This window comes from Watersipora subatra, chromosome 2 (assembly GCF_963576615.1).
Source record: "Watersipora subatra chromosome 2, tzWatSuba1.1, whole genome shotgun sequence".
NCBI lineage: Eukaryota > Metazoa > Bryozoa > Gymnolaemata > Cheilostomatida > Watersiporidae > Watersipora > Watersipora subatra.
Window position 1 is genome coordinate 31,327,378 of NC_088709.1, and position 18,298 is coordinate 31,345,675.

At 36.6% G+C, this 18,298-nt stretch overlaps 1 protein-coding gene across 1 annotated transcript in view; it reads left to right on the top strand.

Annotated features, from left to right (window-relative positions):
- Positions 1 to 17,700, top strand: part of LOC137388863 (endoplasmic reticulum junction formation protein lunapark-B-like) — a 49,412-nt gene extending 31,712 nt beyond the window's left edge. The window contains exons 10-12 of the mRNA XM_068075333.1: positions 4,920 to 5,093; positions 8,282 to 8,419; positions 17,099 to 17,700. Coding sequence (XP_067931434.1) covers positions 4,920 to 5,093; positions 8,282 to 8,419; positions 17,099 to 17,223 — 437 coding nt within the window. The 3' untranslated portion in view covers positions 17,224 to 17,700. The remainder of the gene's footprint in view (positions 1 to 4,919; positions 5,094 to 8,281; positions 8,420 to 17,098) is intronic.
- The last annotated feature ends 598 nt before the right edge of the window (positions 17,701 to 18,298 follow it).

Genomic DNA, 18,298 nt, shown 5'->3' on the forward strand with positions numbered 1-18,298 from the left:
GGCAGTGTCCGCTGTAGATGTGTTCCTTTTTTGGATACCAATGAGGTACTCAGGATAAATATTACTATTAGACTGTCATAAAAAGGTTAAGCATTTTAATCAGTTGAAAGGCTGAGCAATACGGAGCGATACTTAAAGGTTGACTTGCAACAAAATTCACATTACAGTTATTTCATATCATAAGATTCACCATGTCTTACTCTGTTGTGTTGTAGGTGCCAAATATATGGGAATGCGATTACAAGCTCTTAAAATTTCAAAAACGAACAGTTAATCGCAGCCACACGAGACCGCCGTAGTTTGGATTCTCTTTCCAAAAAGGCTCAAATGTGACGTAGTTGTAGGAGATGGCTTCTGTTCACAGTTTCAAGCAACCTCATTCGTTGAAATATTTTTACAAATATATTTCACGCATTCAATAAAACCATGTCTATTGTTCTTACGCGTCTATTTTATCGTCATTGCAATGCTGTCACTTTTAACACTGATATCTCATAACTTACTGTAAAAATTCATTTATTTTTTTAACTTTAGCTCGAAGGAGTACATATCATTGTCTAATAACCATGACGAGCCTGTTGGTTTCCTGTGATAATCGAAAAGCGCTGCAAAAATTATTTGCGAAGTATTAGGTCACGTGATCAAATTACGACTTGACGATTGAATAATGCCGAAACAAAACTGTAAAGTAGCGATCATCTATATTTAATACGGGGACTTCGGTAAAACTCGAAGTGTTTGTCATAAACTAGTGCTACGATATGTTTTATAGTGAGCTTTTTATTGGCCTTTCAATACACGTGAGAGCATCACGTGACAGGACGATAATCAAACTGTAATGAATACGCCAGATAAATAAATAGATTCCAATCTACGGCGGCTTTTCGTTTTTTACCTTTTAAGAGCTTGCAATCACATTTCCACGTATTTGGCACCTATAACACAACAGAGTACGACATGGTGAAGCTTTTGATACCAAATAACTGTTATGTGAATTTTGTTGCAAGTCACCTTTAAATGCATGCTGATCCACAAGACTCGACATTTATGCAAGTTATACTATTAATTGTATGTACAACTCTTGTCAATTATGTTGGTTGTCCCCGTGCAATATTATCCTAGCTTTGTTGGTCGGAAAAGCTCCTGATTTTCAGGGGCAGCCGGGCTTTCATGTACTAACGATATATGTATCCTTATATACTATTGTTAATTTAATAATTATTTTTATTTCATTTTATAATATCTTATTATTAGTTATATGTTATAATATGTAGCTATAATTATATTCATGTATAATTATATATATATATAATAAGAATTATATACATATAATATGTTGTATATAATTTGTATATGTTTATATACTTGTATAATGATAATATACAGTATGCGCTCCAACAACGTAAATATTCCTTTCCAGGAATGTTTACATTATAGGGATTTTACGTTATACAAACAGTAAAATACATGTAAATTGCCTAATACATTCCAAGATCTTTCCAACTCACCTTTTCAGGCATACAAAAAGGAAAAACTTCACTTGAATATTTGTATTTTTTCAACTTTTCTCTTTTACGATCAATCTCACTGGTTTTTATAGACCGTTATTGTGGTAATTTGACAGTAAGTCGATTGGGAGCGCACATCTTTGATGTTCATTTACAATGATTTTCTTATTTATCTAAACAGCAATGTGTACTCTTCAAAGTAAAACTATTAAAAATATGTTATAAGTCTACAAGAAAACAAAACAACAAACTAGTTTACAAAAAAGCGGTACTATTTGTCCGTTGTTTATCTATATCCGGGGATCAAGGTTAGGATAAAAGAGAACTTCCGACGATAATCCAACTCATGACATTCAGATTGGTGGACCAACTCTGTAACACCTGCACCAATCGATCGCCTTTGTATTTATGAACAATGCGCAGCTACCCTATTCTATGTTTTGTCGACACATATGACGATCTATCACGACCAACTAGATTGTTGCGAAAGTTGTATACGAATATAATATGAATGGTATAACGCTATATGCAAGTCGTTTTTTACTTTCACAGGTGGGGCCAGATAGATTAACCTTCAAATCAAATTTGAGAACTCGCCCGACTTGGCACTTTATGTTATATGGAATTTTACGTAGTAGGAAGCAAAAACTTCACATAAATTTTTTACCTTTTCTGGAATTTACATTATAGAAGGTATACGTTATAGGAACATCTACTGTATATAATAATGTATATATAATTTTATCATTATATATATTATATATATATTATTATTTATATTTTAATATATGTATATACAGTATATATTGTAAGCAGGTGCGATGGTAATCCGATAGAAGCTACATGTTGACAAGAGAATGAGATGTTTTAGAGCAACTGCGGGAACCGGCATTGTAGCTAGGTTTCCATATTATCACGCTAGATATTAAGCTGTGTTTCAGCAAATCATCAGGAACCCTCTCACTCTACTATAGTCACTACTCTCAATAAACTCACCATTTGTTACTCTACATAAAAATAAAAACCGAGAATCACTAGCATCTTTAGAATTGATGCTGATGTTCTTGATCATGTCATGCTTTTGGTAGTCAGGAATTATTTTTAATACTTCATGTAAGTGATCTGTTTTGTAATACTTGGTAAATAAAAAAATTCTCTTTGTTGTTGATCAATAGAAAAAGCACTAAGTTTTACATCGAAAAACTCACAATATTATCACATTTACTTCTAAGATTAGGATGGGTAAACTAGAAGGGTTGAATAGTAAAAAGATTATTTGAATGGGTAATCAAAATAGTGATGGTCATCTAAATTGATAGTCAAATCAGATTATTTGCCAAAGGCTGGTTCACACTATATCGCCAAATGTCGTTGTTACCCTGTCGGCATTCATTGTTGACTGCGCGCCGGTAACTGATAGCATCGCGGATGTCAGAAAAGTTTGCAGCTGTCAAATTTTACCGACAACAGCCTGCTCAATGTGAACCATTTCGGTGATAGTAATTCGTGGTTGGAGATAGCGTGATTGATTTATTTCTGTTTATGATAGTTGCTGCCGGTCTAGCATGTAATTCAAGCACATGGAAACAGAGATTTTTTGTGAAAGATCAAAAAGAAATATGAGCATCAAAATATTTGCTGATGCATATTCGGATGGGTTTGTGGTAGTGTGAACAATGTTATCGTTCACGATCACTGAAGTATTTTGGGATCAATGCCAAGATATGCTGATGTAGTAGTGTGAACCAGTCTTAAAGGTTGACTTGCAACAAATTTCACATTACAGCTATTTGGTACCAAAAGATTCACCATGTCTTACTCTGCTGTGTAGTAGGCACAAAATATGTGCAAATGTGATTGCAAGCTTTTAAAAGCTCAAAATCGAACAGTTAATCACAGCCATCACGAAAACGCCATAGGATGGAATCCCTCTCAAAATGGCTCAAATGTGACGTAGTTGAACACGATGTGCTTCTGTTTAAAATTTCATGCAACCTCATTCGGCGAAATAGTTTCACGAATAAACTTCATGCATTCAATAAAACCATGTCTATTGTCATTATGCGTCTATTTCATCGTTGTAACGCTATCACTTTGAGCACTGATATCTCAAAAGCTAGCCTAAAAACTAGCTTAATTGTTTAACCTTTGCTCAATTGGGTGCATATCATCCTCTGATAAACATGGAGAGGCTGTTGGTCACCTGTAATAGTCAAAAAATGCTGCAGAAGTTGTTTGCACCATTTGGCGAAAAATATGGGTCGCATGATCCATGTATGATTAAACAACTAGATGATTAAACCAGGCTGAAACGAAACTGTAATGTAGCGAGCATCTATGTTTGATACGCGCTTTTTGGTAGAACCCAAAGTGTTTGTCATGAACTAATGCTACGAGAAGTGTTATATTGAGCCTTTTATTGACCTTTCATTTCACGTGATAACATCACATGTCGAAATAATATCCAATAGAGTTGAGTACGACATCAAAATAAAAGGATTCCAACCTACGGCCATTTTTTACTGATCGTTTTTGAGCTTTTAAGAGCTTGTAATCACATCTTCACATATTTTGCACCTAAAACACAGCAGTAGTAAAACATAGTCAGCCTTTTGATACCAAATAACTGTAATGTGAATTTTGTTGCAAGTCAACCTTTAATGAAACTGTTTCATGAAGTGCTAATCAAGTGGGTCATATTATGCTCAGGCTTTGTGTCAAAAGTTCAGTCCTGTTTTAAACTTACAGTTAAGCCTCTACTTGTGATGACCTTGCAGAATTTCCAACATCCAGTGCACATGAGCAAACATTTTCCACAATATAACTTCTTTTCTGAAAACAATGGTAGGAAAATGAACAGGCTTGTGAAACTTTAAATACAAAAGACAAAAAATCATAAAAAGTGCGCAATTATTGTTTCTTTCAACATCACCTATTCTAAGTTGATGTAAATAATGCCGTGTATCTTTGTCACAGACTCTACTTCCTAACCTGCAAATTACTGAGCCTACCTTTCTGTTTGCATGTCTCTAAGGTAAAGTAACAATATCATTTTCTTCTATCGCTTCTTAAATTTAGTTTATGACACATAATTTTTTTTACTTGGGTTTATAATGCATTTGTTTAACACGAAGTGAAATCACCAGGTGTATTTAACAATAAGTAGTCGCATCTTTTTTTGCACTGGCATGCATTAAACGAATAATAGGACTAAAATGAATCTAGAAATTTAGATATTGATTAACTCTATATGTAGAGGTTTGTCTGTATTCCTTCTTTATGATGGCAATTCTTCACTCACCATCATTGATTTGAGCTATTGCCATGCTCTAAACTGAAAGGTGACTTTTCTTTTCCAGGTTGTCTTATTCAGAAGTTGTTTGTTTTCTTTACATTTAGAGGTCGTTGCAGGTGCAGCTCCAGGTCCCCCGTTGCCAAGGCAAGTACTGCCGCGTGATAGGACATATATGGACAAAATTTTTGAGTCCCTCGTAGGCGATGGACCCCAGAATAGATTTGCTCTCATCTGCAGACATTGCAAGTCCCATAATGGGATGGCCTTGCCTGAGGAGTTTGAATTTTTGAGTGAGTTTGTACTGCTAACATACAAATGCTGTCTGTAATGTTAAGTACTGTAAAATATCTTTGGTATTACTCTACCTGTATAGTCATACTTCAACTTACGAGCTTAATGCGTTCCGAGAATGAGCTCGTATGTCAATTTACTCGCATGTTGGTGCAATTTATTTATATATAGAACAATTAAATATATATTTATTGGTTTCCAAACTCTGAAAAATGCAAATAAAACACTCAAAACAAGATATTGTAACAGAAAGAACATGTTGGTTATTGTCCTAACTTACCACTTGCTTTCAAAAAGCAGCAAATAAAAAGAATGCAAGGAAATGTGTTAAATTAAAATGTAAAATTAAATACATACAATAGCAGCTAACGCTAGCATTTGCCAGAGAGAGATATATAAGTTATCCTTCATTACAACAGTTGACTTTGATAAATTTGGATTATATCAAAGTCTTAAAGGACAAACTTGGAAGCAAATCTAAAATCAAACTTTCATTTTTAACTTGACGTACTTAAAATTTCTTCGGCGTTCATAGTTGAAGTTTCTCGCTAGTTAGCTAATTTTTTCTTTGTTTCGCTTTCACGACTAGCCGGCCGTTTTAAGATGAACTTATCTAAGGACGTTTGCCTTTGTCGCCCTTTCCACATGTTGTGATTCGGGCGAACCTTTGTGTCGTCACAAAGGTTTAATGCACGACCACTAGCCAACTTGTCCGAATATTTTTATAGTTTTGATAGATAGCAACGGCCAATTGTTTATCTTTTATCCAATGCCTGAGCGGTCTCTCCATCAGCGGTGGTGAAGATCGCTGCGCCGTTTAGAATCTACGGTTAGTCCTTTTGCGAGCTAAATGACCTGAATATAATCCTTCTGTTTGATAATTGTGGATGTATTTCTGTCATATTGCTGAGCTAGCTCAATCATGCATACACATTTCGCATATTTCTCAATAGTTTTCCGTTTAATATCAATTGTTATAATTTGCTTTTTTTGCATTATTTTTCATTTTACTGGCAAACTTTCGGTCTACGCACAGTACTTTTAATTCACATAATTCTGCACTAAAAAGCGCGCACAAAAACACGGTACAAAAGTATAACCTGTGCAGTTGAAAAATACAGATTGATGCTGTTGTCATAAAACACCTCCGGCATACTTGGCAACTGACTCACGTGCTCGTATCTCAAACATGGCTCGTATGTTAGTGCTAAAACTTGCTCAAAAGCTGGCTCGTATCTCAAGTTTCTCGTACGTTGGAACACTCGTAAGTTGAAGTATTACTGTAGTTTCTTAGTTACACTGTGTTCTTTTTTATTGCTGTGATATTGCTCCGTTGGTCTGTCACCCTAGTATCGCTCTCTCATTCTGATATGACTCTCTTGCTCTGATATTGCTCTGTCGCTCTGATATCTCTATTTCTCGCTCTTATATCACTCTTTCTCACTCCTATATCACTCTTTCTCACTCTTATATCTCTATTTTTCACTCCTATATCACTCTCTCGCTCTGATATCTCTCTTTCTCACTCCTATATCACTCTGGCACTCTGATATCACTCTTTCTCACTCCTATATCACTCTGTCACTCTGATATATCTCTTTCTCACTCCTATATCACTCTCTCGCTCTGATATCTCTCTTTCTCACTCCTATATCACTCTTTCTCACTCCTATATTACTCTTTCTCACTTTTATATCAATCTTTGTCACTCCTATGTCACTCTTTCTCACTCCTATATCACTCTTTCTCACTCCTATATCTTTCTTTCTCACTCCTATATCTCTCTTTCTCACTACTATATCACTCTTTCTCACTCCTATATCACTCTGTCGCTCTAATATCACTCTTTGTCACTCTTATATCACTTTTTCTCGCTCCTGTATCACTCTCTCACTCCTATATCTCTATTTTTCACTCCTATATCACTCTGATATCTCTTTTTCTCACTCCTATATTACTCTCTCACTCTTATATCACTCTTTCTCACTCCTATATCACTCTGTCACTCTGATATCTCTCTTTCTCACTCCTATATCACCCTTTCTCGCTCCTATATCACGCTTCCTCACTCCTATATCACCCTTTCTCACTCGTATATCTTTCTTTCTCACTCATATATCTCTCTCTCTCACTCCTACATCTTTTTTTTCTTGCTCCAATATCTCTCTTCCTCGCTCCTATATCACTCTCTCACTCCTATATCACTCTCTCACTCCTATATCTCTTTTTCTTGCTCCAATATCTCTCTTTCTCACTCCTATATCACTCTCTCACTCTGTTATCACTCTTCCTCACTCCTTTATCACTCTCTCACTCTGATATCTCTCTTCTTCACTCCTATATCTCTCTTTCTCGCTCCTATATCTCTCTTTCTCACTCCTATATCACTCTGTCGATCTGATATCACTCTTTCTCACTCCTATATCAATCACTCTGTCGCTCTGTTATCACTCTTTTGCTCCAATATCACTCTGTCGTTCTGATATCAGTCGCTCTTCCTCTTCTTTTCTCGCTCTCCCCTACCTCCCACTCTCGCACTGATACCGTTTTTTTCGTTCTATGCTCTCGTTCTGATATCATTCCTCCGCCATTATATTGGTTTTTATTTTGATGTTTCTTGCTCTCTTTTTCTATATCTTCCTCGCTCTCTTCACTTTCTCTTACTCTCACCCCTTTTCCTGCTCCTTCTTTTGTTGTTCTATGGCCATCATTAATGTATGATCATTGTTGGTATATGACAATTGTTATTGTATGACTACTGTTGATGGATGACCATTGTTGGTATATTACCACTGTTTGTATATATGACCTTTTTATTACATGAACATCATGGCATATAATTTTGTGCATAATCTTATTATGCTTATATAGCATGTCGTTGTGTCTGACCAAAATTGCTACCTAAATAAAACAGTAGCAGTCAACCTTGCGAATCACTCTGACCCATCAATTACTTATTGCCATAAGTGATGCTCAATATTCCCAGGAAGTTAACAGTTGACTCATTCATTGCATAATGTTACTGTAATATCTGTTTGTTTAGATGTTTCGGTTACCTTGGGCAGTGAAACCTAGTAACCTCAATAAGTTGTTCAGTTTGCATCACCGATTCATGGGTTAGCTTATGCATGCCATTTTTATGTAATATTGTCAGTGCTTGAATTATTGTTTGAACGCTTATTCTCAGGTTTCCGATGCTGTTATTGCTTCAATATAAACGAGGCTCGCAAACAGCGACCAAACGCTCCTCGACTCAACCTAGACACAACTGTCGGCTCGAGTACTGATGAGGAAGGTAGTGAACTGGAGTCTGATGAAGAGACGGGTATGTCAGCTTTTGGATGTTTTATACATTAATTGTTCTCATTAGCTTCATGAGTCAGCTTTTTATCATTTTTTAGTCATTCTTATGTGACAAGTTATAGTAGGTTCACTAGTATCTGCGATATGGAATGGTTTAAAATACAGGTTATCGTACACGCCCAATTCCTTTATCTTCGCTGCTTGCAGTGCGTAATACCGCACTTGAAATCTGTGTGAAGACACTTTGCATGGATCAATGTTTGCTCGTCAATGCCTTCGTTAGCTTTTCCGGTATTTTAGGGTTTTTGTTTTAACAATTAAAACCAAGCTTACTATATAGCAAGAACACTGTGTTTCATAATACTTTTTGAAAACTAGTCTTTCAACCAAGCTTGTATATTCATTATTTAAAGGCTGCCAAAGAACATTCAACTACCAAAAAACCTATCAACATTTTTTGCTTAAAAATTTTCTAGATACATGCACAAAGTTTTCAAAACATGTTGTTTAAAAGTCAATTTCAATGAGCACATTTAATTCCTTTAACTTGGTATGTCAGAGACCTGCTTGGAGTAACGTATCATCAATGTAACTCCATGCATGAAACAACCAATTCCTAGCTTCTCTGAGTATTTATTATTCATCCAGAGCCACAAATTGGTGATGAAACTTGCCTTAGTTTCATCAAGTTATAAACTTGATTTTTATTATTGTGAAAATTAGAAAATTAAACATGTTAGTTATAATGCATATAGCACATAGTTATATGTATTGCCGCTGTTGTATGGCTACTAGAAGATTTCTGGTTAAACATTCTAGAAACTCCACATGACATAGGCCTACTCCATATTTCATTCGTTTGTTCAATTATCGTTTGTTGACATAAGATTCAATATACCGTAAAACCTCTATTGGAATGCTGTGGCACACTATTTTTCAATCCTTATAGTCGCAATTTATTAGAGGTGACGTTCAAATAGGGGGTAGCATTGTATTTTTCAAATGGCTCGCCAGAATTTTGGGAAGATAAATTTAACCATCTTATGGGCGAAGCCGATGTCGGCTAAATTTTCCACTCTCCTGCGAGCGACATTAACCTTTTGGGATGCAATAAGTCTACTATAAATTAACTCTAACTTGTCATAGATCTCTAAACAAATATGCATTAAGAAGCTGAGTAATATCTCTACTAGTTGATGTTTATTGCTTACAATTAACTAATGATGATCTTATTGATTGTGATGCAATTTGTTGGAGCTGTCAATTTTTCCTATTTTATTGTAAATTTGAAGGCATTTTTATTTTATCTTTATAATTAATAATGTCGCATAAAAGTTTCTTTGCGATCATTGATTTTTGCTACATTGTTCATCAAAAACTGGCTTTTTATGTGCAATAGAAGGAAAGTTACGAGCGTTGATCCATTGTAAGTTGAGTGTAGATAACCACTGCGATGCTAAACAATAATATGCTATAATTCTACAAATTTGTAAGTTATATAATAATAGTCTATCAAATGCTGCAACTGTATATTTAGGAACAAGTGATGCTAACAATATTTATAATACATCCCAAAACAAAAGTTAACAGTATCAAAACAAAAAATATCTGCATTGTTTGCTCAGCCAGTTGCGTTATGGCGTTTTTTTTGTTAATCCTAACAAATAGCTCTTGAGCTATTTCATGTTCTGGTTGCTCAATACCTTCCACGGTGTCTGCTGGCCTCAACTCTTTTTCTGCACTGCTGAACTGGTCAATATCCAAACAATTATTTTAGCAGAATAAAACTTTTATGTGTTGCTATTTAAAATACTTTTGATGGAAGTAAATGTAAAGATAAACTTTTAGCCGCATGTACGATTGGCAATCTTAAGCCTCAAAATTCCATGTTAAACCGTTTTTCATATACAGTGCACCTCAGGATACGATTTTGACCCGTTCCATGATTGGCATCGTATGTAGGGGTATGGAAACCATGGTAATTATACGATGCAAACATCCCCTGATAAAAATAGTCAAAATAAGTGCTGTAAATTTTAAAAGCTAGTAACAAAATACATGTAGCATGTTAACCTTTGTAACCATAGTTACAGTAACTTTAATCTATTTAGTGGGTATGGTCGGCAATAAAATGTAACATTACAATGTACAACACGTACACACAGTCAAAGCAGTAAGAACCGTAGGCAGTTCTTACCTTCAACACAAACGTACGTATAGCATAAACTTTGAATTCATCTCAAATAAGTTTAGCTTACTAAACATGCACACACGCACACATGCTCACACACATGCTCACACACATGCTCACACACATGCTCACACACATGCTCACACACATGCTCACACACGCTCACACTTGAAGTTAAGTTTTAGTGTGTTTTCAATTATTTTAAGTAGTTTCAACCTTTTGTCACTAAAATGTTATCACTTATCAGTTTCTGTCTTTGCTTTCGCTATGGCTTTAAACAAATCTGTTTAAAACCTTTTTTAACCTAATTCAGCCGGAAAGCTTGAGCAATGTTGTTTTCATAATTGTTACATATTAGCTGTGCAGTCAGCTTTCTTTTAGCTGTGCTATAATTGCATAATTGTCTAATAACCCATAGCTATGGGCTTGCTAACTAAGTCAGTTCCTTTATGTGCTTCTTACCTGTTAGCTGTGTTTTCTGTGATACAAGACTTATCGTGATAATACAATACAACAACTACAATACAACAACTGGTGTCAGGAACGAACATTGTGGACTCACAGCCAGCATTTTTCTATTGTCTTGCTATGGATCCTAACATAAAAGCTTTGATCGATGCTATGCAGAAACAGCAACAACAGTTCCAGCAGCAAAGCGCTGATCTACAGAAGCAGTTTATCTCCTTGTTTGAAGCTACCAAGAGTGATAGTGCTGCATCAATACCAGTAGCTGTCGCCATACCCAAGTTTGAAGCATACGACAGGGGTAAAGAAAAATGGAACCAGTACCTTCAACATTTCAATCAGCACTTTAATGTGTATCGGGTGATAGATGACAGTCGAGAGTACGCTTGAAACCAGGAAGCACACCAAGCTTTTCTAAACCTCGTGTAGTGCCATTCTCTAGACGCCAAGCTGTAAAAGAAGAGCTAGAGCGATTAGTTGAAGCTGGTGTTTTGGAACATGTAGACTTTAGTGATTATGCTGCTCCAATAGTAGCAGTTTCCAAACCAAATGGAAGAGTGCGTATATGTGGTGATTTCAAGATGTTGAACCAACAAATATCAATTGATCAACACCCATTACCAAGCCTTGAAGAGTTGCTAGAGAAGTTGAGAGGCGGGGTACACTTTTCCTTTCCAAGATAGACTTGGCAGATGCCTACTTGCAACTAGAGTTAGATGATAACGCAAAGAAGTTGTGTGTCATCAACACTTAATGTGGTTTGTTTCGCTACAACAGGATGTGTTTCGGATTGGCATCAAGCCCTGCACAGTTTCAGCGATGCATGGACTCAATTATTGCTGACTTACCTGGAGTTGCAGCATACTTGGATGTTCTGATTGTCAATGGTAGCAGTAAGAGTGAGCACTGGTCTAATCTCGACAAACTCTTAGCTAGACTACAGGAGTATGGGCTCCGCATACAGAGAGAAATGCGAGTTCTTTAAGAATGCTGTTGAATACCTAGGTCACATAATAGACAAGAACGGCAAGACTCCCTTGAATTCTGCAATAGAGGCTATTGAACAGCTTCCACGACCACAGAACTTACAACAGCTACAGGCGTTTTTGGGCAAGATCAACTACTATGGCTCATACATTGCTGACCTGTCTAGCAAAGCAGCCCCCCTCTACAAGTTTCTTCGTGAAAATGTCGAGTTTGACTGAACTGACGAGTGTGACAAGGCCTTCCATGTTCTTAAAGAAAGTGTCATCAAGGCTACCAAACTTACCCATTTTGACCAGAGTAAACCGCTGGTTCTAGCAACAGACGCCTCTAACTATGGAATTGGGGCAGTACTCCTACAAGAGGAAAATGGAGCTGAAAGACCACTAGCACATGCATCAAAGACATTGAGCGTGCACCAAAAAAATTACTCACAGATAGAGAAATAAGCGCTTTCTATCATCTATGGAGTGACTAAGTTTAGACAGTATCTATATGGGAGACGGTTTACACTCATTACTGATCATAAACCCCTGGTTGCCATGTTTTCACCAGAAAAGAATATCCCCGTTTTAACAGCTCAGCGACTGCAGAGATGGGCCCTCACACTGATGGCTTATCAGTATGACATCAGGTACAAACCTACAGCACGGCAATGCAGATGGCTTGTCCAGGTTACCTATAGGGGCAGACCCGAAGTTTGACCATGATGAAGAGAAGGAGAGCATTGAGGTCTCACACACTATACAAGAGGAGCTCGATCATGGTCCCCTTGACGATGAGGCTGTTAAACAAGAAACCATGAAAGACACATCACTACAGATAGTGAAAGAGTGGATACTGAATGGCCTTTTGGCCCAATAAGCTTACAGCTAGCTATGAACATTTGCGGCCATATTGGAATATGAGAGAGTCTCTTTTTGTTCATGGGGAGGCTGTGCTTTTGCAACGTGATGACACTACTAGAGTTGTCATTCCACAGGCTCTGAAGAGTAAAGTGTTAGACTTGCTGCATACATCACACTGGGGTGTAGAAAGAGTAAAACAGCTTGCTCGTCGATACGCATGGTGGCCTAGCATCAATGCAGACATAGAACAGCTAATCAAAGCTTGTGAACCTTGCCGAATCTGTGCTAATGACCCAGCCAAGACTTACCAAAGTTGGCCGTCCACCCAACTACCATGGGAACGAATTCATTTGGATTATGCAGGACCTTTTAAAGGTCAGATGTGGTTGGTTTGTGTAGATGCACATTCCCGATATCCGTACGTTGCTATGCTAGATGTAGGAAAAACTACTTCTAAGGACACAATTGGCGTGCTACGACAGATCTTTGTACATGAAGGTCTTCCTCGGACTATTGTTAAGGATAACGGCCCACAATTCGTGTCAAATGAATTTGACCAGTTCTGCACCATGCATGGCATTAAACATATAACATCTCCCGCATTCCATCCAGCATCGAATGGAGAAGCGGAGAGATTTGTCCAGACTCTTAAGCAATCTGTAGAGAAGAATTGTACAGGAGGGGAGAAAATCAAGACTGCCCTACAACTGTTTTTAACCACTTACAGATGTTTGCCTCATCCCTCTTTGAACTGGAAATCACCTGCTGAAGTTCTACATGGACGACAGCCGAGAAATACTCTGACCTTGCTGAAACCAATTCAGAACAAGAAAACTCTTTCACCAGGTCAAGCATCTTTTACATCATCACGGTATGAAGTAGACTCTTTGGTTTATGCAAGGAACTATAGCTCTGGACCTAAGTGGATACCTGGAACGATAATTAACAAGCTGGGTAACATACTGTATGCTGTGCGAACAGACCGTGGTGTATGGAGACGACATGCCAATCAGCTACAAGCTAGACTTCAAGTTAATGATACATCGACCAATGACAATATCAGCACAGCTTCAAATGATCTTAACATCCCACCTGCCCAATCTGTACCTGATGAGAGGCCAGTACAAAGTCCCAGATATCCTACTCGTAATAGAAGACGACCTGATTACTATGACAGTTCTAAGTTCTAACAAGGTCATGACTAACCATAAACTCAGAATAGTGAGGGAGATGTGTTACATATTAGCTGTGCAGTCAGCTTTCTTTTAGCTGTGCTATAATCGCATAATTGTCTAATAACCCATAGCTATGGGCTTGCTAACTAAGTCAGTTCCTTTATGTGCTTCTTACCTGTTAGCTGTGTTTTCTGTGATACAAGACTTATCGTGATAATACAATACAACAACTACAATACAACAATAATGAAGCTGATTTTTGCGAGCAGGTTAAGGGAAGTTGGCTGGCCTTCTGTTTGAAAAATTGCAACTTCAACTTTCCTACTGGTTTAAAAAGGAAACTGAATTTTACCGTTTTACACGCGAAAGTTGCTGAATTAAGAAAAATCGGTGGTCGTGCCTCATTCAGGCATTGTGAAAATATTTTCGGCGAATAGCATTTCGGTGTCTTTGTTATTTTGATTAACATAATAAGCACACCGACTACCAAATTTTACCCCGGGTAAAAATTTTGTTGAGTTTGCATGGTGAAATAAGATTTGTATGGTGAGGTGAAAAATCGTCATGTTCCAATTTGTAAGGTGAAAAAAATCATGCATCAGGGTAATCGTATCCTGAGGGTGCACTGGACGTTGAAATATTAACACTTTTGCAGGCAAAGCAACATTGTCGTTTACCGATATTGACAATAATGGACAATATTGACTATTATGTCGCCACATGAACGTTTTTTATAAATTTATTTCTGGTTGGCTTATTGCCTTTTTTGTTTAATTCTTTTACCAATCCTTCGTTTTTTCGTGATGTCATTCTATCGTTGTCGGCCGTCTTTGTAGACAATTTTTATCGTTAAAATCACGAAGCTTTTGCAATGAATTTTTGAAAATGATGCTTTTGGTTGCAATTTTTTATAATAGTATCAAAACAGCACCAAAAAGTACTAGCAAATAAGAGAATGATGATCGTTTTCTACAAATATGGCGGCTTGTTCGTGAACAAGCGCATGTGCAAACGACTTGATGACGGAAAAAACGATGGATAGTAAACTGCAATAAATTGGTCTCTGTTAGCAACCAAAGGATAAACTGTTTTGAGAAGAAAAAAGAATGATTATTTTTGCAATACTAAACAAACAAAAAATTTGAAATAAAAACTTTGTATAAAATTAGGAATTTTTTTGCAGCTTGTTTATGCTTTTGCCTCTGCTTTCTGAATGCCAGAGTGCAAGAACTTTGTTTTACTGTCCTGGCGTCCTCCAAAGGCTATAGACAAAGGCAAGGCTATCGAGGAACAAGAATAAGTACATGCTGTCAAGACTGCGGTGTTTGCATAAGCAAAAGGGCAAATGCTTCCAAAAGTACCATAGCTGGAGAAACAGTTACATGAAGAATTGACTTGAAACATGTTTATTTGTATTTACCTTGCATCATAAAAATATAATACACGTACACAGTATTATAGATAAGAGTGTATAAATGACTTAACCCTTTGACCAGGTATAAGCCCCCCCAAAAACAACCGAGACTCGTGTAATTTATTTTCGAAAATTCAATAAAATCGATATTTTATGAACATGCATAGCTCAAATCTTAAATTTAGTTCAATGAACAAAATTTTTTGTACATATACATTCATTCACATATCTACTACTCAAAAAAATTACAACCATGTGCAATTGTCCCTGTATGAAATGCTTGGAAGCATCTTTTTCGGTAGAGTCAAACGCTATAACATAGCCGTGCGAGCCACCATAACGATCGTTTTCTCTGCATATTCCAAGTATATTAAAAGTCCAAAAAAGTTTACATCACTTCTATCATTTGAATTAATTTTATTCTGATCAGACAAAAAATCACTAACGATCGCAGGGTAAAATAATCTTTTATTTTACCGTTTTGAAAGTCGAGCCGATGTTGACTGGTTTTTCCAACTTTTAATCTTTTCCAAGGAATCGCGATTTGTTTAGCTTTTAGCACAAAGCAACGCCTCTCAGATAATCGTTTCATATTATAAATCATCGACTGATATCTTGTTGATGATATTTAAAACTTACTAGTGTTCATATCCTTTGTTTAACGTTACTAGACGACAGCTTTATAAACGTCTACCGAAATAGACATAAATGTCGTTTCCCCACGCAACCGGTAAACGACATTCTGGTCGTTTCCCCTGTCAAAGGGTTAAAATCGATTTGTAAAAAATTAATCTGAGGAGGGGGTCTTAAATAGCCCAAAAAACTCGCCTGCGCAAGGGTTAAGACTGTTAATCTGTGTTAAACCGCATTGAACTGATATCAGCCTGATACAGCTATGAATCATTTCTGTGGTTATGCTTTTAAAGTTTAAACAAAAAACTGCAAAGCTTTTAGAATTAGAAAATAGACCTCTATACAAACAGCAAGAATAGAAGAATTAATTTTTATCTGATACACCATCACTAAAACCATTGCAACCACTACAGCAACAATCAAATAATTAATTGTTATTTATGTAACAGAGTCATTATTAGTACTATTTTACAAACACTTTTAATGATCATTTTATTATGGGCTCGTAAAGATCAAAGAATGTCAAAGTAGCCCTCAAAAAGAGGTGGTATTCCATTATAGGATGGTGTTCTATTTTTCAGCCTTTCTATAGTGGCTTTCAAATAAAGGTGGCATTCAAATAGAGGTTTTACGGTAGTTGTATTTAAACATAAGCCTACACAAAATTTTCGTACATTCTATCAGAAAGTACTGGTATTCTATCATTTCTACCGTTTTTGATGTTTGAGGTGACCTGACTGCCAGCAAGGTTCAAGATAAAAATTGACAAAACTTAATCGCGATTAAACCACTCAGGAAACAAATATGTGCGAAAAGACACGACTAGTCGATATTATTGCTACAGTTGATGTCAGCTATTGCATTCAAGCTAGAGTTCAAAGCTTCAAGTTTTGTCTGTTTTAATATGGAAACATTTAATAGTGTAGGTATAGTTAGAGAATGTCGAGGAGCAAGTAAGAAACACTGCTATTCTTGTTTGTGTCTCTTGTAGAAGAGACCGAAGGAGAGACAGTTGAGCAGGCGCGAGCTGAAAGAGGAAGCACTACAGAGGAGCCCATCGGCTCCACTGGTCATATTAATCAACACGTTAAAAGTTGTGCGAGTGAAGACAGTTAGCCCTTGCTCTGTTCAGATTCTTTTAGCCGTGAAAAACCTTCAGTATTTCTTTTTGTTTACATGTGACATACTTTTGTGATTGTTAAGGCATGTCATTACGTGGAAATTAATTGAGATTGTGATTCTAAAACATTGATGTGTTATCTCATGAGATCAGCAGCACCAATCAAAGGAATGCTTGATATTTATATGTACCTTATATTATGGGAGTTGTGATAACTATCAGTTTTATGTACTTGTAGATATAGCTCTTAATTGGGTTATCTTATGTGGTGGGACATCCAAGTAGAAACCTTGTACTCTGTTCTATGTCCTTTCAACAGCTTGTTTTTAGAAAAAGTCTTGGTGCACCTGTTATACCTAACTTGTTATGCTAGTCTGTACGCAAGATCTGTTCTATGTGTTTTTTATTCTCTATATGCTTGCCTACTCAATCCTCCTTTAGGTTTTACCTAATAAAACATTTAGTTGAACATACTAGGTGTTTATGATTGGTTGACATGTTCCGATTGTGTCTTTGGTTTGGTTACAAATTTCTGGAGTGTTCGTCAGTGAAGGTCCCATCAGAAAAATCATTACTATTAAGTATGCATAAAAGTGGGCTCTATTTGACACTTGTCAAAAATATTGCCACTTCAAAATCTTCTAAGAATACAAATGGAAAAATGAATCACCTTTTTAGTTGGGTTTTTGTATTTTTGAAATGGGCACACTACAGCAGAGGTGCCAAGTGAGGTATTGTACAATACAAAGTATAACAATCACGCACAACAAATAACAAGAGATTTTTGGCTGAAGCAAAGAAAAAACACTGAAATACACATTAATGTTTGAGGGTATAAGGTTACTGCAGTCTTCGGAGCAGCATGGCTAAGTAAGGGAGGGCACCCACAAACATTTTGAGTCCTTGATACTACCAGATGTCATATGCTCATGAAAATAGGTATTCTCAATATACTAGGAGTGGAGTCTAATAAAGGTGAACATTGTAGAGGTGTGCCAAGGGTACTAACAGAAACAAATTATAGAAAAATGCTAACAGCTTATATATAGAATTGATAAGGATAGAAGTTGT